Below are 19,332 nucleotides of genomic sequence, written 5' to 3'. Positions count from 1 at the left end.
AGTCTTTCCTCACACTACCATCCAGCACAGGCTTGCGGCTGCAGCCCATTATCTCTGTCCTTTGCTCCTCAGCTCTATCTGCATCTCCACGTGACACTAGCAAATGCAGAGATTCAACTTCTTTAAATGGGGCCCACTGAAGGATCAGTCCTTGGATAGATATCAATCCTAATATCTATCCCCCATCCCAAGAAAGCATCCTCTTCTTCGTTTCCTTTTAGTCAATATCCTCTTCCTAACAAAACATTACTCTTGCAACATCCAGTGTGGTGCTCTGTACATAACACTCCAGTCCTTCCAAACAGACCTTTGTGGGGAGCTGCTGCCTGTTCAAAACTGCCTAGAGGGCACCTAGGTTTGTCCGGCTGTATGCATCAGTGATAGCATAAGGGCCCAGAGCTCAGGTCTGTACTTGGACCTGGTTTCGATCCCAGTTCTACTGTGATCTCAGACTGTGGGTGACCTTGAAAGTGGAAGTCACTCGGCCGTGTCCGTCGCTTTGCGACTCGTGGACTGTAGCCTGCCAGGCTCCTCTGTCTATGGAATTCTCCAGGCCAGAATACTAGAGTGGGTAGCCATTCCCTTCTCCAGGGAATCTTCCCAACCCAGGGATGCAACCCAGGTCTCCCGCATTGCAGGAGGATTCTTTACCGTCTGAACCACCAGGGAAGCCCATGGGTGACCTTGGGAGAGGACTAAATCTCTCCAGGCCCATTTTTTGTCACCTGTACTATGGACATACTAATGATATCTATCTCCCATTGGCATGCAGATTTAATACCATAATACTGAGCAGAGAGCCAGTACTTGGTAAGTGCCTCATAAACAGACCAGTCCATCATCCATCGGGGGTATGTGATGGAAAGGTCTATCCACTTGTTCAAGCACTCTCAGTATGAAGACATTTCTTTCTGGAAAAGCAGGGCATGGCCTGCTGAGGACTAAGGACACGGGCTTGGTGACCCCCGCCCAGGCGGATACCAGCCTCTGTATGGAGGGACCCACCTTCTGCCCTCTCTCCCTCCCACGTTCCCCATGTCAAGCTGCACAAGATACCTGTGTCCTCCGGGGAGCCATAAGAGGGGCTGCCCTGGGATAAGGTGGCCCAGCTCGAGTCCTCGTCGCTGGCTGCGCTGTTCCGCATGCCAAACAGGAGGCTGGCGCTCTTGCTGTGCTCTCGGGGGCCGTCTGCCAGGGCCTGGGGCCCAGGGGGCACCTCCGAGCTCTCCAGGGGCTCCGGCAGCCCTGGGGGAGAAGATAAGTCCTCTTCCTCTTCCTCCTCCTCTTCCTCATCATCCTCCTCGGCCTCGCCTGCTGCCTTCTCCTCTCCCTCGTCCGGGCCCTGCTCTTGGGTGCTGATGATCAGGCCGGGTCCTCGCGGCCCTCTGTTGGCCGCGTTGTGGGCGGAGAGCTCCAGCTCAGAGTACAGGTGCATCAGGCCTTTGGGGCCCAGGGGTGCCATCTCGGGTTCCTGGCTGGCCTCCTCAGCCAGGGTCAAGGTCACATTGCGGTTCTGGTCGCGGTGGGCTGTGGCGGCCCGCCGGAGCTGGTTCTGGCCCTCCTTTAGCCACTTGGCATTGGCAGGGCCTGGCTCGGGCCCACCACCCTCCCCCATGGCGCTGCGCAGATCCTTGGGTCCCACGGCCGTGGCCTGCAGCTTGGCGTTGAGCAGCTGGTTGTGGGCAGCGTGCAGGGGCAGGGGCAGGCTCAGTGCGGGGCCTCCGTGGCTGTTGGCATTAATGGCCGACTGGCTCAGGGATGATGGAACAGACATGGCCTCAGCAAATCCTGCAAGTGGGGAGAGGAGACCATGCTGAGCCTCCAGGTCAGCATAGCAACACCCCTGCTTCAGCCCCAGGCCTGTGCCCTGCACCTCCTCACCTCCCTTCACTCAGTAGGCCAGCACATACCACTGTGTCCTGTGAGCTGTTATCCTAGGAGAGTAACTGGGTTCCACTCTCCGCCATCACCACCACACCCACTCAACCACCACCACCACCTGCACCGGCCAGGCCCAGGCCAGGTCCACCCCATCCCCAACCCCCAACCCCGAGCTGCCAGGGATAGCAGAGCTAGCCCCTGCTTTGCCCTCACTCCCAGTGGCAGGGACTCCATAACAATGGTTCTCTGTGCATCCCCACCCCCAACTCATCCAACTGGGGCTTACTGTACCAGGAGTGCGGCTGGTGAGGAACCAGCTCCTGTGTTCTAGACACTGGACACTGCCTGCTCCCTGCCTCTTGCCACACCGCTACCCACAGCCCCAAGACTGTGAGCTCCCCTGGCTCTGGTGCTCTCATCATGAATCACTGGGCCCAGCTGGCCCCCAAGTACACCCTGTACGAGGGACCGGGAAAATGAGAGAATGAACTGCAAACCAAGCCCCCGGGGCAAGGTGCTGAGCCCTCAGGTCACAAAACAAGGGTCTTGAGCTCCAATTCATGGCTCCTTTGACCAGGTGAAGCTGCATTTTGGTGACTGTTTCTACCAAGTATCTCACCTCGGGTACCAGTTCCTCTGCCAGCACCTATAGTGCTTCTGGGTCACTGTAGGTGCCTTTGATCTGGACCCCCAGCTCCTAAGGTCTTTGCCTAAATGTCACCTTTTCAGGGATGCCTTCCCTAAATACCCTAATACTGAAGGCCACCATGCCCCCTCCCAGCCGTTCCCAAACTCTCCCCAGCACCAGTACCATCTAACAAGCTAATTTATTGTTTACTTGGTTTAATGACTGCCTTCTCTGGCTATAATTTGAGTTCCATGGTGGTGAGGATTTTGCCTTTTTTTATTCAATGCAGTATGCCTACAGCTTAGCTCAGTGCTGACACAAAGCAAGAACTCAATAAATACTTGTTGAATCAATGTATGAATCTGCCCTCCCATCTCCCCTGGCCCCATTGAGCATCCCCTCTGCCAGTTTCAGAAAACACACAGTGGTCCTATTACTGTGTGTCAGCCACTGCTCACGGTGCCCTAACCAAACTCCACTTGCCCTTCCGGTGAGGGGCTCACCTGTTCCACAGTGACAGTCCACCCCTCCTGACCCCCTGAACCCCCTCCTGCATCCTCAGAAGCCCTTTGTGGATCACCTTCTCCACCTATCAGGCTTCCCAGCCCATCACCCTAATGATTGATCCCACCCTCAGAGCCCCATTCCACCCTCCCCATCTCCCTGACCTTCCACTGGAAGCTTCTCCCTTTCTATGACCCCCAGTATAATGTGCTCACTCCCTGGATGCCCCCTCACAATTTGTTCTCCCTCACCAAACTACTCAATTTTCTCACATCCTGACCCTCTTAGACAGCCCCTACCACACTCTCCTCCCCTCCCTGATAGCCTGACTCAGAGTTCTCTCTTCCTACCTGACCTCCCCCAATAGGCAACTGACCCCAGTTTGCCCCCAACACACACCTTCCTCTCTGATCCTCACTGCACAGTTCTTTCTCCTCAATTTCTCACCTGAGCGCTCTCTAGCTCCCTGTTCACCCTGAGCTCTTTGTCTCCCTGAACCCACAGCCTCAGTTCTTTCTGCCTCCTTGGCAGAGCTCTCAACCCTGAACCGGCTGCAGGGAGGTGTTTAGGCTGCCGGGCAAGGCTTGGCCATCTCCTGGGTGCAGTGCTCCACTTGAGAGGTGGGTGCCATAGCTCACCTCTCCGTCATTTCTAGCTCCTCAGACCCTAGCACGATGCCATGCACACATCTGTGAAAGAAATGAAAAACGGTTCCTGTCCACGTGTCTACCTCCCACGTAACTGACTGCTGGTCTGCTCAGTATGGCTTCCCCTGGGCAATGAGAAATTTCATGGCCACTGGCACCAACAAGAAAAATAAACGGCTCTGCCTCTACCCAGAACCACAGTAATCTTCCAAAAATGGAAACCAGATTGTGTCACTCTTCAGCTCAAAAAATTAGATGGCTCACCGCTGCCTTTAGGATAAAGTCTGCGCTCGTTAGCAGATCACCAAGAGCCTCCTCGAGCCAATTCCTGTGACCCCCTCGGACCCTCTCCCCATCTGCCTCTTCCTCAGCTTATGCCCCAGCCACAGGAACTTGTCACACCCACCTAGCCCTGGCTCTTTGTTTACACTGATCTCTCGCTTGGAATCCTGTCTCCCTTTGTAAGGACCTCTGATCAGGTTTCAAAACCTGGCTTAGCCACCGCAGCTCCTAAGCAGTAAGTCTTTCCTGTTTGGTCCCTTCTCCCCTCTTCACGTGCCCATTCCCTCCTCTGCGTCTCACCTTGCCCAGCACCACCGCATTCCAATGGAACATCTAAGACTGTGTCTTACTTCACACTCCATGACCAAAGAGAGCTGTGCGTCTGCAGAGTGGGCCCTTGGTCAGGATGGAGGGGTAAGAGGAACTAAGAACTAGGTAGCTCAGAACTAATTGGGAATAGACACTGAGACAGGCTTGTGTGATCCCATGGACCGGGGAAGGAGAATCAGGGAAGGTGCTGGAGAATGCTGAAGGGTCCCTGAGAAGGAAGTAGTATGGGGTCCCAGGCAAGTAAGGTCTGAGATCTAGGCAAAAAGGGGGATGGTTGGCTTAAACTGACATCCTCACTCAAAGGCTGTTCCTCTGAGTTTCAGGAGATGAAGGACCCCATGACTGTGCCATACTCGGAACATCACAGGGATGATTGGCCCTTCTCTAAAACAGGAGTGTGTGGAGCCAGGTTTCTCAGTACTCGGGACCAACCTCCTTGACATCTGGAGGTGTGGTGTGAGAAGGGCACATGCCCTGTGAGGCTGGGACACTGAGGAATCAGGGTGACTTCAGGACACCCCTGCCCATCTGCTCACGGGGACAGAAAGCACTGGGGGAGGGAAGCGGGTGTTCTGCTGTGAGTGCTGCCTGTCCCAAGAAAGTGTGGTCACCTTTACTTCATTTCTTAAGGTCAAAGAATGACCAGTTGCTCAGTATCTTCAAGAGGGGGCACAACCCAACCTCTTCCCTCCCACTGGTACTACTCACACCTGGGACCTCTCCAAGGATGGAAGGAGCCACACGGATTCTGGCTCAAGGCAGGGAGCAGGCAGGCTCCTCAGGGGAGGAACTAAGAGCGGCCACTAAACCTGAAGGGCCTGGCAGGAGACCTCAGGGGTAGGGGATGAATCCTGCTCAAGGTCAATGGTTTTCTAGCCTGACTGCTTACTGTATGCCAGGCACTGTGTTAGGCATGGGGGGGGGAGAGAGATGAATAATAAAGAAATGGCTCTTCCTTGATGGATTTCACAGTCTATCAAGAAACAGTCGTTGACGAGCTCATTACACTGCAGTATAACGGTAGTATCTAACCCTCTAAGCACTCGGTATTTGTTGAATAAATGACTGAGTATTACGATGGGAAAAGAACAGGGCACTGCTGCTGCTGCTGCTGCTGCTGCTAAGTCACTTCAGTCGTGTCCGACTCTGTGTGACCCCATAGACAGCAGCCCACCAGGCTCCTCTGTCCCTGGGATTCTCCAGGCAAGAATACTGGAGTGGGTTGCCATTTCCTTCTCCAACGCATGCATGCATGCTAAATCACTTCAGTCATGTCTGACAGGATCCCAAGGTTTACTTTAGCCAAGACATCAGCGGAGACCTGCCTGAGACAAGAACACAGCTCTCCTTGGACCAACCCCTTCCTCACCCCTCCCTCTCAGAGGATAATGCCTCCCTCCCTCACTCCTAATTCATTGAGGAAATGGGAGCCATCAGCCAGAGAACATCCTCAGGCCCAAAAACGTACTGACTCAGCATCTATTCATTTCTCTCCTTTTCTCCAAAACCAACTGCTTCACCTGTCATTTAAATTCTTCCTTTCATGCCTTTCTAGGAATTTTTTTTTAACCACTGTTGATTCATTTTTTCTTCCATGTAGTAAATAGCTCCTCAATAAGATCCACTATCTCCCAACTTAAACACAGAATCTTTCCCAACCTGACACCATGAACTTCTTGAAAGAGATGTCTTTACTCACAGCTGCCATTTCCTCACCTGGGTCTCACTCTTCAACTCTTTCCAGCCCTGCTTTCACTCCAGCACACCTCAGTAACAGCTCCTTCCAAGGTCAACATGACCCCAGTGTCATTTACTCCAAAGACACTTGGGAGTCCTCATCCGGGTTGTACTTTCAGCAGCATCTGACACCATGGCCTCTCATCCAGCTTTCAGCCATGGCTTTCATGCACTGTATCTCCTGATTTTCTTCCTACACTCTCGATACTGTCTGATGCTTTCTTACACTCCTTTGCTGGCTCATCTTCCTCTGCTGGAGTTTCTCATGGCTTATTCTCATGCTGTTTTCTCATTCTCACCCAATATTCAATACAAGTGTTCATTCATGCCCATAACTTCAGTTGCCCCCTGCAAACGGATGATTTCCAAAAGTATACCTCCATTTCAGAACCTTCATCTGAGCTCCAGACAGATACATTCAACTTTCTACTCAATATCTCTAGCTGGATGTCTCAAGGGCCTCTCAAACCAACATACTCACTCATGTTTCTCTCCCACACCCTAACTGGTCCTCTTTCAGGATCCTGGCTCATGGAATAATATGACCATCCAACCTGTTCTATAAACCAGAAGTAGAAATTCCATCCTTGACACCACCTTCTCCGTCTCTCCCCATATTCAATCTATCCCCAAGTACTGACGATCTTCTATCCAAGAAAAATTTCTGGATTTGATTGACATTCTACATCTACTACCATCAACAGTCCACACCAAGGACAAAGGCTTTATGATCAAAATTCTTAACATGGTCTAAATTGTCCAGCTCAGCCTGGCCTCTACCTTCCTTCCACGTTTGACACTTTGCTGTCCAGCATCACTGGTCTTCTTTTGATTCCTTAAAGACATCCTGCTCTCTCCTTCCATAAGGTGTTTACACACGATTCCCCTTCTGCCCAGAACTCCCTTTCCCTACCCTCCCAGCTTAACTCCTACTCATCCTTTACAGCTTAGTTCAAATGTCATGTTCTTAGCTTTCCTCAGTCCTCTCTCCCTACCCTCCAGTACAGTTTAGCTTGTGCTCCTGTGTGTTCTCAAGACACCATTCACCTTTCCCTTCATAGTAATTATTATATTTGTAATTTTATCTTATCTGACATTACCCTTAGACTGTCAGCTCCATGGGAACAAGGGCATAGTGTATTTTGCTCATCATTAATCTTCAGCGCCAAACAGTACCTGGTATATACTAGGTGCTCAAAGCACACTTGTTGAATAAATAAATGATTGAATAGTTTTTTTTTTTTTTTTAGTAAAGAAAAATTATGTTAGAGTATTAACGGGAAGTAAGCAGGAGGGTATGTTATCAAAGCAATCAAGGAAAAAAGGGGGTGGGTGGCCTAGATTAAGTTTGGCAGCAGTGGGTGAGATGGAGTGAAATGAATGAATTTGAAAAATACTTAGGTAGTGGATGTGGCAGAACTTGCTGACATAAGATATAGGGTGAGAGACAGAGATTAATCTAGAATGTTGCCCAGGATTCCAGCTTGGGTAGCTGATTGGAAAGTATCCATTTCTGAGAGTTGAAATTTGGAGACTTGAGAGTGAATAAAATATGAGAAGAAAGTGCAGAATGAGAGAAGACAGTCTAGGAAAGAACCAAGAGTGTCACCAGCAACTAAAGAAAGGGGAAGGAGGCAGCAAACTGAGAAGGAGCAGAAAAGGCTGCAGGAGAGAAACCCAGAAAATGTTTCAGGGAGAGTAGACGCACACCACTAACACTAAGAAACGGCAAGGACGTACAGGAAAAGCGTCCATTAGGTTTGGCCACATGGAAGTCTCCAGTGACCTTGGCTTGAGCAGTTTCCATAGGTGCCAGAGATGGAAGATGGAGTGAAGTGGTTTTAAGAATGAATGGGAAGCGAGGAAATAAAGATATCAAAGTGTAGACGAGGTTCTGGCTTTAAGGCATGTAGCCAACTGGGGCTCCGAGGGGCTGGGAAAGCAAGAAACACACAGGCAGGTTCAAAATAGATTCGAAATATCCTCTGAATCGACAATGGGAAAACTGCTCCTAATGAGTGCTCCAGCCAGCGCTAGGCCTCCAGGCTGAGCTGGGGCCAGCCGGCCCCGGGGCACACCCCTCGGTCGCCGAGGGCAACAGAATGCGGCTTGACAGATTTCAGGCCTGGGTCCCTGCAGGAATCCATGCGGCCTGTCGGCCCACCTCACCCCAGGTCCCCTTCCCAGTCCGTGACCACCCCTCCCCCATCCTCTTATTCCCCTCCCCCATCCCCCACCGCCCCCAGCTCCCCGATCCTTATTCTCGCTCCCTATTCATTCCGGAGGGGCAGCAGGTAAAGGTCGGGGAGGCAACGGCGTGAGGACCTTAGCAGAGTCGGACTTTGGAAGGAGGGGACAGGAGGGCGGTCGGAATACGCGGTGGGAGGGCCGCCCGCAGGGATGGGGCCCGGCCGGGGGACGCGGGCCGCCCCGGGGTTCGGGCTGCAGGGTCCGCGGGCCGCTGGGGGCAGGGATCCGACAGCCCAGGTTGGGCCCCGTCAGGGGCAGCTCCTACCTGCGCGGGGAGGCCCCAGGCCCAGGTGGCGGAGGTGGCTCAGGCTGCGGGGCTCGGGCTCGGCGGCAGCTTCTCCATCACAACATCCCCCGCCCAGGAGCGCGCGGGCCGCGGGGCCGCGCCCGGAGCGGCGGAGGCGCGCGCGGGGCGGGGTGGGGGAGGGGCGCCATCTTGGGCCCCTCGGCGGCCGAGCGCCCGGCGCCTGCCTGCTGCGCCCTGCGGCCTCGAGGAGCCCCGCGCCCGCAACCCCCTCGCCGGCCGCCACCCCTGCGCCCGGGTGGGTCCCCAGGTCCCAGAGGGCTGCCCCAGCATCCGCCGACCCCCGCCCAGCCCGGCACCACCCTCCACCAGGGGACCCCGGACTCACCCTGCGCGCCCCGCAGGGCCCTGGCCCCGCACCGCCGCGGGGCGCCGCTCGGCCGAGGTTGGAGCGAGAACCGCGGCGGCGGTGCCCGGGCCGCGGCCGCGCGGGGAGGGGCTGGAGGAGGCCGCCTGCTCCGCTCTCGCGGCAACACTCCCTGACGTCCTGGTGGTAAGCGATGAGGACACAGCGTTGGTGATAATAATAGCTCGTATTTATTGACCGCTTTCACGGTGCCAGGCTCTGTGTTAAACCCTTTGTACGCATTCGCGCTCACACCAGCCCTGTGAAGCCGCTGCTCTGATTATCCTCAGTTTGCAGACAAGATGCTGAGGTTCAGAAAGGTAAAGCGACTTGTCTGCGGTCACAGGTAAGTGGGGGAAACAAACTGGAACCCAGATGTTTCTTCACACCCTACCCCTGCGGCTGGACATGAGACTGTGACACCAAGGCCTTGCAGACATGAAGAACGAATAGCTCCCTGCCAGAAATTCACAGGAGGGCAAGAAGACGGGGAGAATGCAGATGAAAAGTGTGAAGGAGGGAATAGTGGCGCTCAACACTGCAGACTCCCTGGATAGTGGGGTAGTCCCCACTGGTCAGGTCAATGGCCCAGAGGCCATCAAAGCCAGTGAGAGGGAGTGTCACCATCCAGAAACCCTCCCCTAACTCATTCCTCTAAGGCAGAGGTTTGATTTATTGTACCTGCAAACTATTGAGCAACTGACTAAAGATGCCTTTGGGGTGCCTGAAACTAAAAATGTCCAAATCTAAACTCTGTCTCACCCTTTTTTTTTTTTTTTTAACCTTTTAAGAAGTTACACTGGGGTGAAAAAGAATTCTCTCCAGTACATGTATCTGAGAACACACAAACATACATGCCTGGATGCAGCCCCATTTCATCCATCCCAGTGAGTGGCATCACCGTCTACTGCTTGCCTAAGCCAGAAGTCTCAAGATCATATTTGACTACACTTTCACTTGACTTGAGGTGAATATAAATGTTTTAATGTTCTGTTATAGAGATTTTCAGATATGTATATAGAAAGATAACACAATAGTATAATGAACTCTCATATACCCATCATTTGACTTCAGAAATTATCAACTCCTAGCAAAGAGTTTATTATGATTTGACAAACTTCTATTATATACCATGTACTAAGCCTCAGGCTAGGTCCTAGGGTCCCAAAGAAAAATCAGACTTGACTGTCACCCAACTTGGAGGGTATAACATATGACTTTTGTCTTTGAAAGATGAGTAAGAGTTACTCAGAAGAAGAAAGATGTCCTTGTTCATTTGATAATTCTCAACAAATAATTATAGTGTGGGAGGCACTGTCCTTGGTGCTAGGAACTTGTTAAGAGACAAGATTCAGTCCCTACCCTCATGAAGCTTGAATAACAAAAGAAAGTGATACTAAATATATGGTTAGAATTGTGATGAGTGTTTTGAATGAAGTCTGTGGAATACTATGTGAGTAGACTAAATTTTACCTGGGGACATTTGGAAAGACTCACAAGGCAGTGGCACTTAGGTGAGGTGAAAAAGAAAAAGGTCATCCAGGAGAAGAGAAAATGATTCCAAGTCAAAGGAGAAGTACAAGAAGGCCAGGATGGGTGTGATAATGTAGAAGATTGGCATAAGGTGAGCTGGAAAGGTAGACAGGTGCCAAATCAAGGAGAACCATGTTGTTAGGGTTTTGGACTTTAATTTAAGGACAATGGGAAATCATCAAAAGGTTTGAGGCAGGGGAAGGACATGTTCATTCACCTTTGCTTTTTTTTTTTTTTTTTTTTTACATCTTTTGTCATTGTTCAGTCGCTCAGTTGTGTCCAGTTTTCTGCAACCCTCTGGACTACAGCACACCAGCCTTCCCTGACCTTCACTGTCTCCTGGAGTTTGCTCAGATTCATGTCCATTGAGTTGGTGATGCTATCTAACCATCTCATCCTTTTGCTGCCTGCTTCTCCTTTTGCCTTCAATCTTCCCCAGCTTCAGGGTCTTTTCCAGTGTGTGGACTCTTCTCATCAGGTGGGAAAAGTATTGGAGCTTCAGCTTCAGCATCAATCCTCTTTTTTTAAGAGGTAAATTTTTTAAAAGATTTTTTTGGTGTGGACCATTTTTAAAGTCTTTATTAAATTTGCTACAATAGTGCTTCTGTTTTATGTATATGTGTGTGTGTGTGTGTGTGTATATATATATATATATGTTGCAAGGCATGTGGGATCTTAGCTCCCCAACCAGGGATCAAACCTGCACCCCCTGCATTGGAAAGCAAAGGTGTAGCCACTGGACTGCTAGGGAAGTCCCACCCTTGCATTTTAGAAGATCACTTCTGGCTGCTAAGTAGAGAATAGATAGGAAGAGAGCAAAATTGGCAGGATAAGTACCAGTTAGAAAGCAATTCTAGGAGATGACTATAGTGGGGGGATTAGGGATGGAGAAGATTGCATAGCTTTAATAAATATTCAGGAGAAAGAACTCAACAATTAGTGATTAATTGATTGGCTAAGGTAGAATGAAGGAAAGGATGACTTCCAGATTTCTGCTTGAGCAAATGAAAAAAAAAATCCAGGACTAGCACCCATTTACAGACAGCCCACCAGAATACGTGTCTTACCAATCCCATTAAGCAGGATGGCTGTAATATCCATGGATTTCTCTTCAGGTAATCAGAGATGATAATCACAGGTGATGGTGAAGATGGGGAGAGGCATCTAATTAGTTAAGATGCAAACACAGTTAAGTGTAGTTAAGATGGACATACGGGCCTCTCCTTTGGGATCTCCACCCTCTCCACCGTCACGCCTGGAGGGTGGACTATCCTTTGTTTATTGAATAAAACTTTGAGCTGTAACCGAGCTGTTAAAAAAAAAAAAAGATGTACATATAGTTCAGTTTGATCCACACACAGTTTTCCTGAATCCCTGCTCTCCTAGTTCTACAAAGCCTCCTGATTGGTGGGGTGTCAACCTGTACCCTTCATCCAGCCTTTCTAAGTTGTATCTCATCCCCCTTCTGATGGTTTCCAGAACAACCAGTAGCTTATGGGCCATCTCAGATAGTCTGTGTGGTTTTGACCAATGAGGGTCCCTCTGAGGCAGCACATTTTTCAAATTATTACCTTGGACTTACCAGGAAAAACATTAGAAGCAAATCCATCCAGAGTCATTTACCAGGAGTACTGACTTTATGCTCTTTGGTTTAATAGATCAGCCTGGTGAACATCTGTATAACCTATAGGTGACCCTATAGTCACCTATAGGGAAGAATAGAGCTTGTAACCTTATTAGCAGCAAAGACACTTTTGGAGCAAAGATGACCTTTTCTACTACTACATGTAAATATTGCTTTGATATTGTAATTTTTCTTGTAGTTGATACAACAAACCCTCTTTCTTCAGACTGGTTGTTATCATTTGGGAAATCCATGAGTAAAATCTTACTACATATTATATGCTGCTGCTGCTGCTAAGTCACTTCAGTCGTGTCCAACTCTGTGCGACCCCATAGACCACAGCCCACCAGGCTCCCCCGTCCCTGGGATTCTCCAGGCAAGAACACTGGAGTGGGTTGCCATTGCCTTCTCCCATATTATATGCAGTGGCTCTCAAAAGTCAATTGCTAGGTTTAGCAAGGACTTCCCCAACACCATTCTTCGACAGGACTATTCTACTACATTCCTCGGAAGGCCAAGTAGAGAATGAGAAAAGGATGGAGGGCTGAACTCTGGGAATGCTAGCATTTGGTGACCAGCAGAGGAAAAGGCGGTCCAGAGGAAAGTGGAGAAGAAACAGAATAAGAGAAGATTAGGAGAGATCTAATGTCATGGAAGAAATCCAAGGGAGGAAAGATTTTCAAGGAGGAAGATGTGATCAACAGCATCAAATGCAGCAGAGATTTCCAACAGGTCAAGGTCAAAAAATGTGTCCTTTGAATTTGGCAATATGGAGGTCATGGATCCCCCTATGATCTATATTAGCAGAAAATAGAGGCAGAAGCCACAGTGCAATAGTACTTAAGCAAATGAAAATAAGGAAGTAGGATAAGTAAGAGCAGATCCCTCTTTAAGAAAGTTGGAAGAAAGAATAGACAGTAGCTGAAAAGTGGTACAAAGTTGAAGATTCTGATTTTATCTTTTTTTTTTCTTAAAGATGACAGAGACTTGAATATGGTCTGTGTGCCTACATACATACTAAGTTGCTTCAGTTGTGTCCAGCTCTTTGTGACCCTATGGACTGTAGCCTGCCAGGCTCCTCTGTCCATGGGATTCTCCAGGCAAGAATGCTGGAATGGATTACCATGCCCTTTTCCAGAGGATCTTCCCATCCCAGGGATCAAGCGTGCATCTCTTACATTTCCTACATTGGCAGCGTTCTTTACCACTAGCGCCACCTGGGTATAAACTACAGAAAGATACCAAGTAGAGAAGATAGATTTGAAAGGAAAGAAAAAAACAATGAAAGATAGATTGAGATCCTGGAGGTGATGATAGGAGGTGGGATCAAGGGCTCAGATAGAATTGGACACCTGAGCTTTATAGGCTGAAGGGTTGGGTTGAGGATAGAGGGTAGATAGGATAATTAATAAGGTGGGAGCCAGGCAAGAGGTTAAGGTATTTCACGCCTAGTGATATCAATATTTCTGAAGTCTCTAGCTGAGGAAGGGAAGGAGGATTGGATGGAGAATATGGAGAACCTTATAAGTATTATCCTGTCATGAACAAGTTGTTGTTGCCTTTGTTGTTACCAGTGCAGCATCTTTTCCTCTTCTGATTGGTAACAGCACATCAGTTTTCTTTGAAGACCCATCTCCTCCCCACTCTAAATCTGTGGGGTTCAGATGAGAATTGTTCGAACTCTACAACCCATTTCAGTGCTGGGCTCTTATCCAGGATCAAGTCAAAATGATCAATTCAGAGATAGGCACGTGACTAATCTGAGCCAGTTAAACTCAGTTCCAGGAATTTTCCTTCAACTTTTGGGCTAGCGGTGCTGGTAGAATATAAGCCTGGTCCTTATCTTGCCACAAGAAGGGATAAGCCTGCCTGAGAATGAAGCCAGTATGAAAAAAGCAGAGCTAAAGTATGGAGAGAGACAGATGCTTGATAACATCCATTTAACACCTTTGTTTACCTTTTCCTGAAGTCACATAAGTTGATCAATATTTCTTGTTTACACCACTTTGAGCTGGGTTTTATAGCTTGCAACCAAGAGTTATGACACATATATGAGGTCAGTATTGCCTATTGGTACTCAGCCCTACATCCATTGTTCTGTAATCTCGCTTGTACCAACAAGGCTGGAGATCTGAAAACCACATTTCTCAGGTTCCTTTGTCGCTTCATTCCAGTTAGATTGTGCCAATGGGAACCCTCACTTGAGGAAAGTGGGAGGAAGGAAAGAGTCACTCTGCTTTTGGCAGGGCCTCTGGCAAATTCAGGAGCAGTGGCTCCACCCTAGCAAACATGGAGGCTGTTACAGTAGCATCAGCAATACAAACTCTAGCTGTATTAGCTCCCAGTGCAGATTTGCGGGTTCCACCTCCTTGTTGTACTTTGGGCAATACCTTTTCTGCCTTTTGCTCCTTTAAGTCAAGACTAGTGTTAGTTTCCTGGTCTCTGGGTAACTCTGTTTTCCTTCTTATGCTTCTTCAGACCTCCCCCACAATTTGTAACAAATTCCTTGCTGTCAAATCCTCCTCTAAGGTTGACGTATGGCAGAAACCAGCACAACATTGTAAAACAATTATCCCCCAATTTAAAAATAAGTAAATTTTTAAAATGCAAAAAAACCCACCACAAATCCTCCTTTACTTGGAATATCTAGAGTGCCCTCTCTATCCTTATGGAACAGTGATTGATACATATTTTCCTTTTTTGCATATACATATACACCACACACAAGGCTCAGAAAGGCTGAGTTTCTCAAATCTACAGAGTTAGTAAGTGGGCCAACTGGGACTGAAGTTCAAACATGTCTGACTCAAGCTCACACTCTTTCTCTGCCCTAAAGTTGGCTTTTTTTTTTTTTTTTCCTTTTCCGTGGTTAGATTAAATAGAAGTTAAAGGGAACAGAGAAATAAAGCCATTGTTAAGAAAATTGTTCAGTTGATCAACCTTGATGTTCCATTTGGATGGGAAAAAAGTCAGAGAGCAGTGAGAGAGAGAATGAAGAAGGATACAGGTAGGAGGTTGTGGTCACAAGGAGGGTGTTGGAATTTAAGGAAATGCTTCACAGGTGGAGCAGTTGTGAATGAGACTAGGATCTGAGTTTGGTGACTGAAGTAGGGTCTTCAGCAAGTGAGGACATAGTCAGGAGGTTAGTAGATGGGAGCCATAAGGATACTATGGCTCATTTGCTTGATGCCAAAGAAAAGAATTTAACCTGCATAGAAAGAGGAAGAAAATAGCATAGGGATGTATGGGAGTCTTGCCAATGGTGAGCTGCTTCCCTTCCACTGGAACAGCTCCAGGGGAAGGAAGAAGTCCCTGGGGCAGAGCCCGATCTCTTCGTTGGAGAGAAAGAGAGAAGTATATTAACCACGGAGTGTGTAAAGAATATAGAGAAGCTTATTGACCATGCAGTGTGTATTTGAGAGGGCACCATGGAAAGTTTGGGAAGAAGTGGCACAATGATGAGCAGGAAAAAAGGGGCCATGGAGTCGTTCGGTGATGAAATTCTCACTCTGTCACCCTCCTATCCTGTCTATCAGCAAGTCCTGCAGAATGTCTTCTTTCTAATTAAGTAATTTATTTGACCGCACCGGGTGTTAGTTGGACTTAGTTGCATGTGAACTCTTAGTTGCAGCATGTGGGATCTACCTCCCTGACCAGGGATCGAACTCAGTCCCCCTGTATTGGGAGTATGAAGTCTCAGCCAGTGGGCCATCAGAGAAATCCCCTAAATGATTTTTAATCTGCCTGCTTCTCTTCATCTCCATTGCACCAGTATCTGGGCCTCCATGATTTATACCTGGACCGCAGCACTGACCTCCTCAGTGACTTTCTTATATCCACAGTGATCTCCTTTCACTCAGAATCCGCTCTGCAACAGTCAGAGTCATCTTTCTAAAATGTAAATCTCATCAAGTGTGAGGACTCCTTCGTCTAAAATCCCTCAGTAGGTCTCCATTTCCCCAAAGATAGACAAAATCCAAGCTTCCTAGCCTGATGGGCAAGCCCCTCATAAGCTGAGAAGCCCCTGGCTCCTTCTCCAGCCTCACCTCCAACCAGCCTCTCACTCATCCCTTGTACTCAGCCCTGCTGAGTAGTTGTGGTTCCCACTCCTGGCTCTTCTGTGCTTGTGTCACCTCTTCTGCCTGTAATGCACCAGGCATGGTAGTGCATAGCGGGCAGTGAATATATATTTGCTAAAGGAATGCATACGTTCTACTCATCTTTTAAAATTCAGCTATAAAGGCTTTCCTAACTGAGGAACCAGAGATCAAATTGCCAACATCCGCTGGATCATCGAAAAAGCAAGAGAGTTCCAGAAAAACATCTACTTCTGCTTTATTGACTATGCCAAAGCCTTTGATTGTGTGGATCACAATAAACTGTGGAAAATTCTGAAAGAGATGGGAATACCAGACCACCTGACCTGCCTCTTGAGAAATCTGTATGCAGGTCAGGAAGCAACAGTTAGAACTGGACATGGAACAACAGACTGGTTCCAAATAGGAAAAGGAGTACGTCAAGGCTGTATATTGTCACCCTGCTTATTTAACTTATATGCAGAGTACATCATGAGAAACGCTGGACTGGAAAAAAACACAAGCTGGAATCAAGATTGCCAGGAGAAATATCAATCACCTCAGATATGCAGATGACACCACCCTTATGGCAGAAAGTGAAGAGGAGCTCAAAAGCCTCTTGATGAAAGTGAAAGAGGAGAGTGGAAAAGTTGGCCTAAAGCTCAACATTCAGAAAACTAAGATCATGGCATCTGGTCCCATCACTTCATGGGAAATAGATGGGGAAACAGCAGAAACAGTGTCAGACTTTAATTTTGGGGGGCTCCAAAATCACTCAGATGGTGACTGCAGCCATGAAATTAAAAGACACTTACTCCTTGGAAGAAAAGTTATGACCAACCTAGATAGTATATTCAAAAGCAGAGACATTACTTTGCTGACTAAGGTCTGTCTAGTCAAGGCTATGGTTTTTCCAGTAGTCATTTACGGATGTGAGCGTTGAACTCTGAAGAAGGCTGAGTGCTGCAGAATTGATGCTTTTGAACTGTGGTGTTGGAGAAGACTCTTGAGAGTCCCTTGGACTGCGGGGACATCCAACCAGTCCATTCTGAAGGAGATCAACCCTGGGATTTCTTTGGAAGGTATGATGCTAAAGCTGAAGCTCCAGTACTTTGGCCACCTCATGAGACGAGCTGACTCATTGGAAAAGACTCTGATGCTGGGAGGGATTGGGGGCAGGAGGAGAAGGGGACGGCTGAGGATGAGATGGCTGGATGGCATCACGGACTCGATGGACGTGAGTTTGAGTGAACTCCAGGAGATGGTGATGGACAGAGAGAACTGGCGTGCTGCGATTCATGGGGTCGCAAAGAGTCGGACACGACTGAGCGACTGAACTGAACTGAACTGAACTTGCTCCCCATCCAGGTATTGCTGGCTCTGATTTCATTTTCATATGTAGTCTTCCATCTTAATGTCTGTCTCACTCTATTGCATTTATCTGATGCCTTGTCTGCATTCTCCCCTAAGCTCCCCCCACCCCAACTGTGTAGAGTGGCAGACCTTCGGGGAAGGAACTGTCCAACCCATCTCTTTTTCTACTGCCTGACACACTGCCCTGAGCATAGGAGGTGCTAAGAGGGTGGATGGAAGAATCATGAGTTGACCTTTTCTGAAAGTTCCTTGGACACAAGCTTAGAGGCTTCCCTTCAACAGAGCAGATGGGAGAAGAGAAGAAAGAGGAGACTTAGTCCTCCTTTCTCAGTAGAGAGGAGGAAGTTAGCCTCCAATAGCAGAGTTGCTGGATAACTGTTTAGAACACCTCTAGGCATCCTGACATGATGCCGTGTTGGCCCCAGAGGTGGCACATGGACTGGACGAGACCCAGAACTAAGACTCTGGCCTTGTCTTCACCCCTCAGGCTGAAGGAGAAGAAGCCAACCCGAGGAGGAGAACCATCCAGACATCTTCAAGGATGGAAGGGAAAACTCAAGACACTTCTTGGAAGTGGATCCCACAGCCCTGGTGCCTGGCCCCTACTTCTGTTTCCAATCCCAGCCAAACTCCAGTCCTGGATGGACCATGATCTAAGGGGCCTGGGTTCATCACCTGCTTGTCTTCCCAGCCATTGAGCCTGGGAAAGGAACCTGGGGCACAACAACCACCTTGTTGTTCTCCTAAACAACAAGGGCCTGGTGCCTGCTGGGAACCACGCTGTGGCCTGGCCTTCCGTGCTGGGTTTGTCTGTCTTCTCTTCTACTTAGACTCCAAAGCCCCACAGAGGATGGGGCCCCCAGGTCAGGAGGGACCATGCACCAGAGTGTGGTTATCCTTCCAAGGATGCTCTGGAGTGAATCCAAGAGGTGGGTTTGAGTCCATACTCATTGTCACAGGGAAGTGTCTAGTATTGTGCCCATTTAATGGAAGAGGTCACTGAGGCTAGTGTATGGAAGCTCAGAGTGAGGGCCCCTTGCTGGAGTCTGAGGCTGCTTTTATTTCTTTTGAGCCTAAAACAAGTTTTCAAACTGAAGTGACGTGGAAAGGTAGAGGAAGAAAAAGGTCTCACCTCGAGACCCAGTTGCCTATAGTCCAGGCCAATCCCCAATCAAATGGTTGTCAGTAAGTTTGGACCCTAAAGTCTTGGTCAGCTTATGACCAGAAAAGAACAAACCACTGTAACCTCTAGATGGTGCAAATACCCAGGGGATGCCCACGAGGCTGTGTGACATTCTGAAAATGAAAATGTGTTTCATAGTTCAGGTCCCGAGTCAGTCCTTCTTCCATTTTCCCAGCTTGCTTCAGGCAGGTGAAACACTCATTTTTCATTCTGCTTGTTGTGCCTGACTCATAGCAACCAAGCCTCATCTTCTGCTATGATGCTGCCTGAACCCCCAGGACCTACAATTTGAAGACTGCCACAGCCCTTCATGGCAGCACTGGGCCAGTCCACTTGGTGTATGTGTAGCCACTTCCAGCCCTATTTCCCTATGTCCTGGGGCCAAGGTGTGGTCAGTTATTAGTAGGGCAGAGTCCCTGCTCTGCTTCTTACTTCCTATGCCAACACAGGGGTTCCTTTCTCTACATTTTTTCTCTGTTCCCCTCTTTTTTCTAATATTGTTTTTCAATTGGAGGATAATTGCTTTACAATGTTGATTTCTGCCATACAACAACATGAATCAGTCATAATGAGATATATATATATATATATATATATATATATATATATATATATATAGAGAGAGAGAGAGAG

At 48.6% G+C, this 19,332-nt stretch overlaps 1 protein-coding gene and 1 long non-coding RNA gene across 9 annotated transcripts in view; one reads left to right on the top strand and one right to left on the bottom strand.

Annotated features, from left to right (window-relative positions):
- APBB1 (amyloid beta precursor protein binding family B member 1) overlaps positions 1–9,005 on the bottom strand; it is a 22,863-nt gene extending 13,858 nt beyond the window's left edge. The window contains exons 1-2 of one of the 2 annotated variants that reach the window (XM_027979429.3): positions 8,892–9,005; positions 1,057–1,788 (exon numbers count right to left, since the gene is read on the bottom strand). In XM_027979429.3, the coding sequence (XP_027835230.1) occupies positions 1,057–1,774 (718 nt within the window). In that variant the 5' untranslated portion in view covers positions 1,775–1,788; positions 8,892–9,005. Of the gene's footprint in view, positions 1–1,056; positions 1,789–8,524; positions 8,635–8,891 lie in introns of those variants that run through there. The other variant, XM_027979428.2, reaches the window with a different exon arrangement.
- The window catches only part of LOC105602268 (uncharacterized), a 22,960-nt gene continuing 12,317 nt past the window's right edge, over positions 8,690–19,332 (top strand). For 2 of the 7 annotated variants that reach the window (XR_009596521.1, XR_009596520.1), the window contains exons 1-2: positions 8,690–9,876; positions 10,708–10,973. This is a non-coding gene — a long non-coding RNA (uncharacterized LOC105602268). Of the gene's footprint in view, positions 9,877–10,707; positions 10,974–13,042; positions 17,511–18,003; positions 18,446–19,332 lie in introns of all 7 variants that reach the window. The other 5 variants (XR_009596523.1, XR_009596518.1, XR_009596522.1 and 2 more) reach the window with 5 other exon arrangements.

Source organism: Ovis aries, chromosome 15 (assembly GCF_016772045.2).
Source record: "Ovis aries strain OAR_USU_Benz2616 breed Rambouillet chromosome 15, ARS-UI_Ramb_v3.0, whole genome shotgun sequence".
Taxonomy (NCBI): Eukaryota; Metazoa; Chordata; class Mammalia; order Artiodactyla; family Bovidae; genus Ovis; species Ovis aries.
The sequence above is the reverse complement of the archived record's forward strand: the minus strand, read 5'-3'. Positions and strand labels throughout refer to the sequence as shown.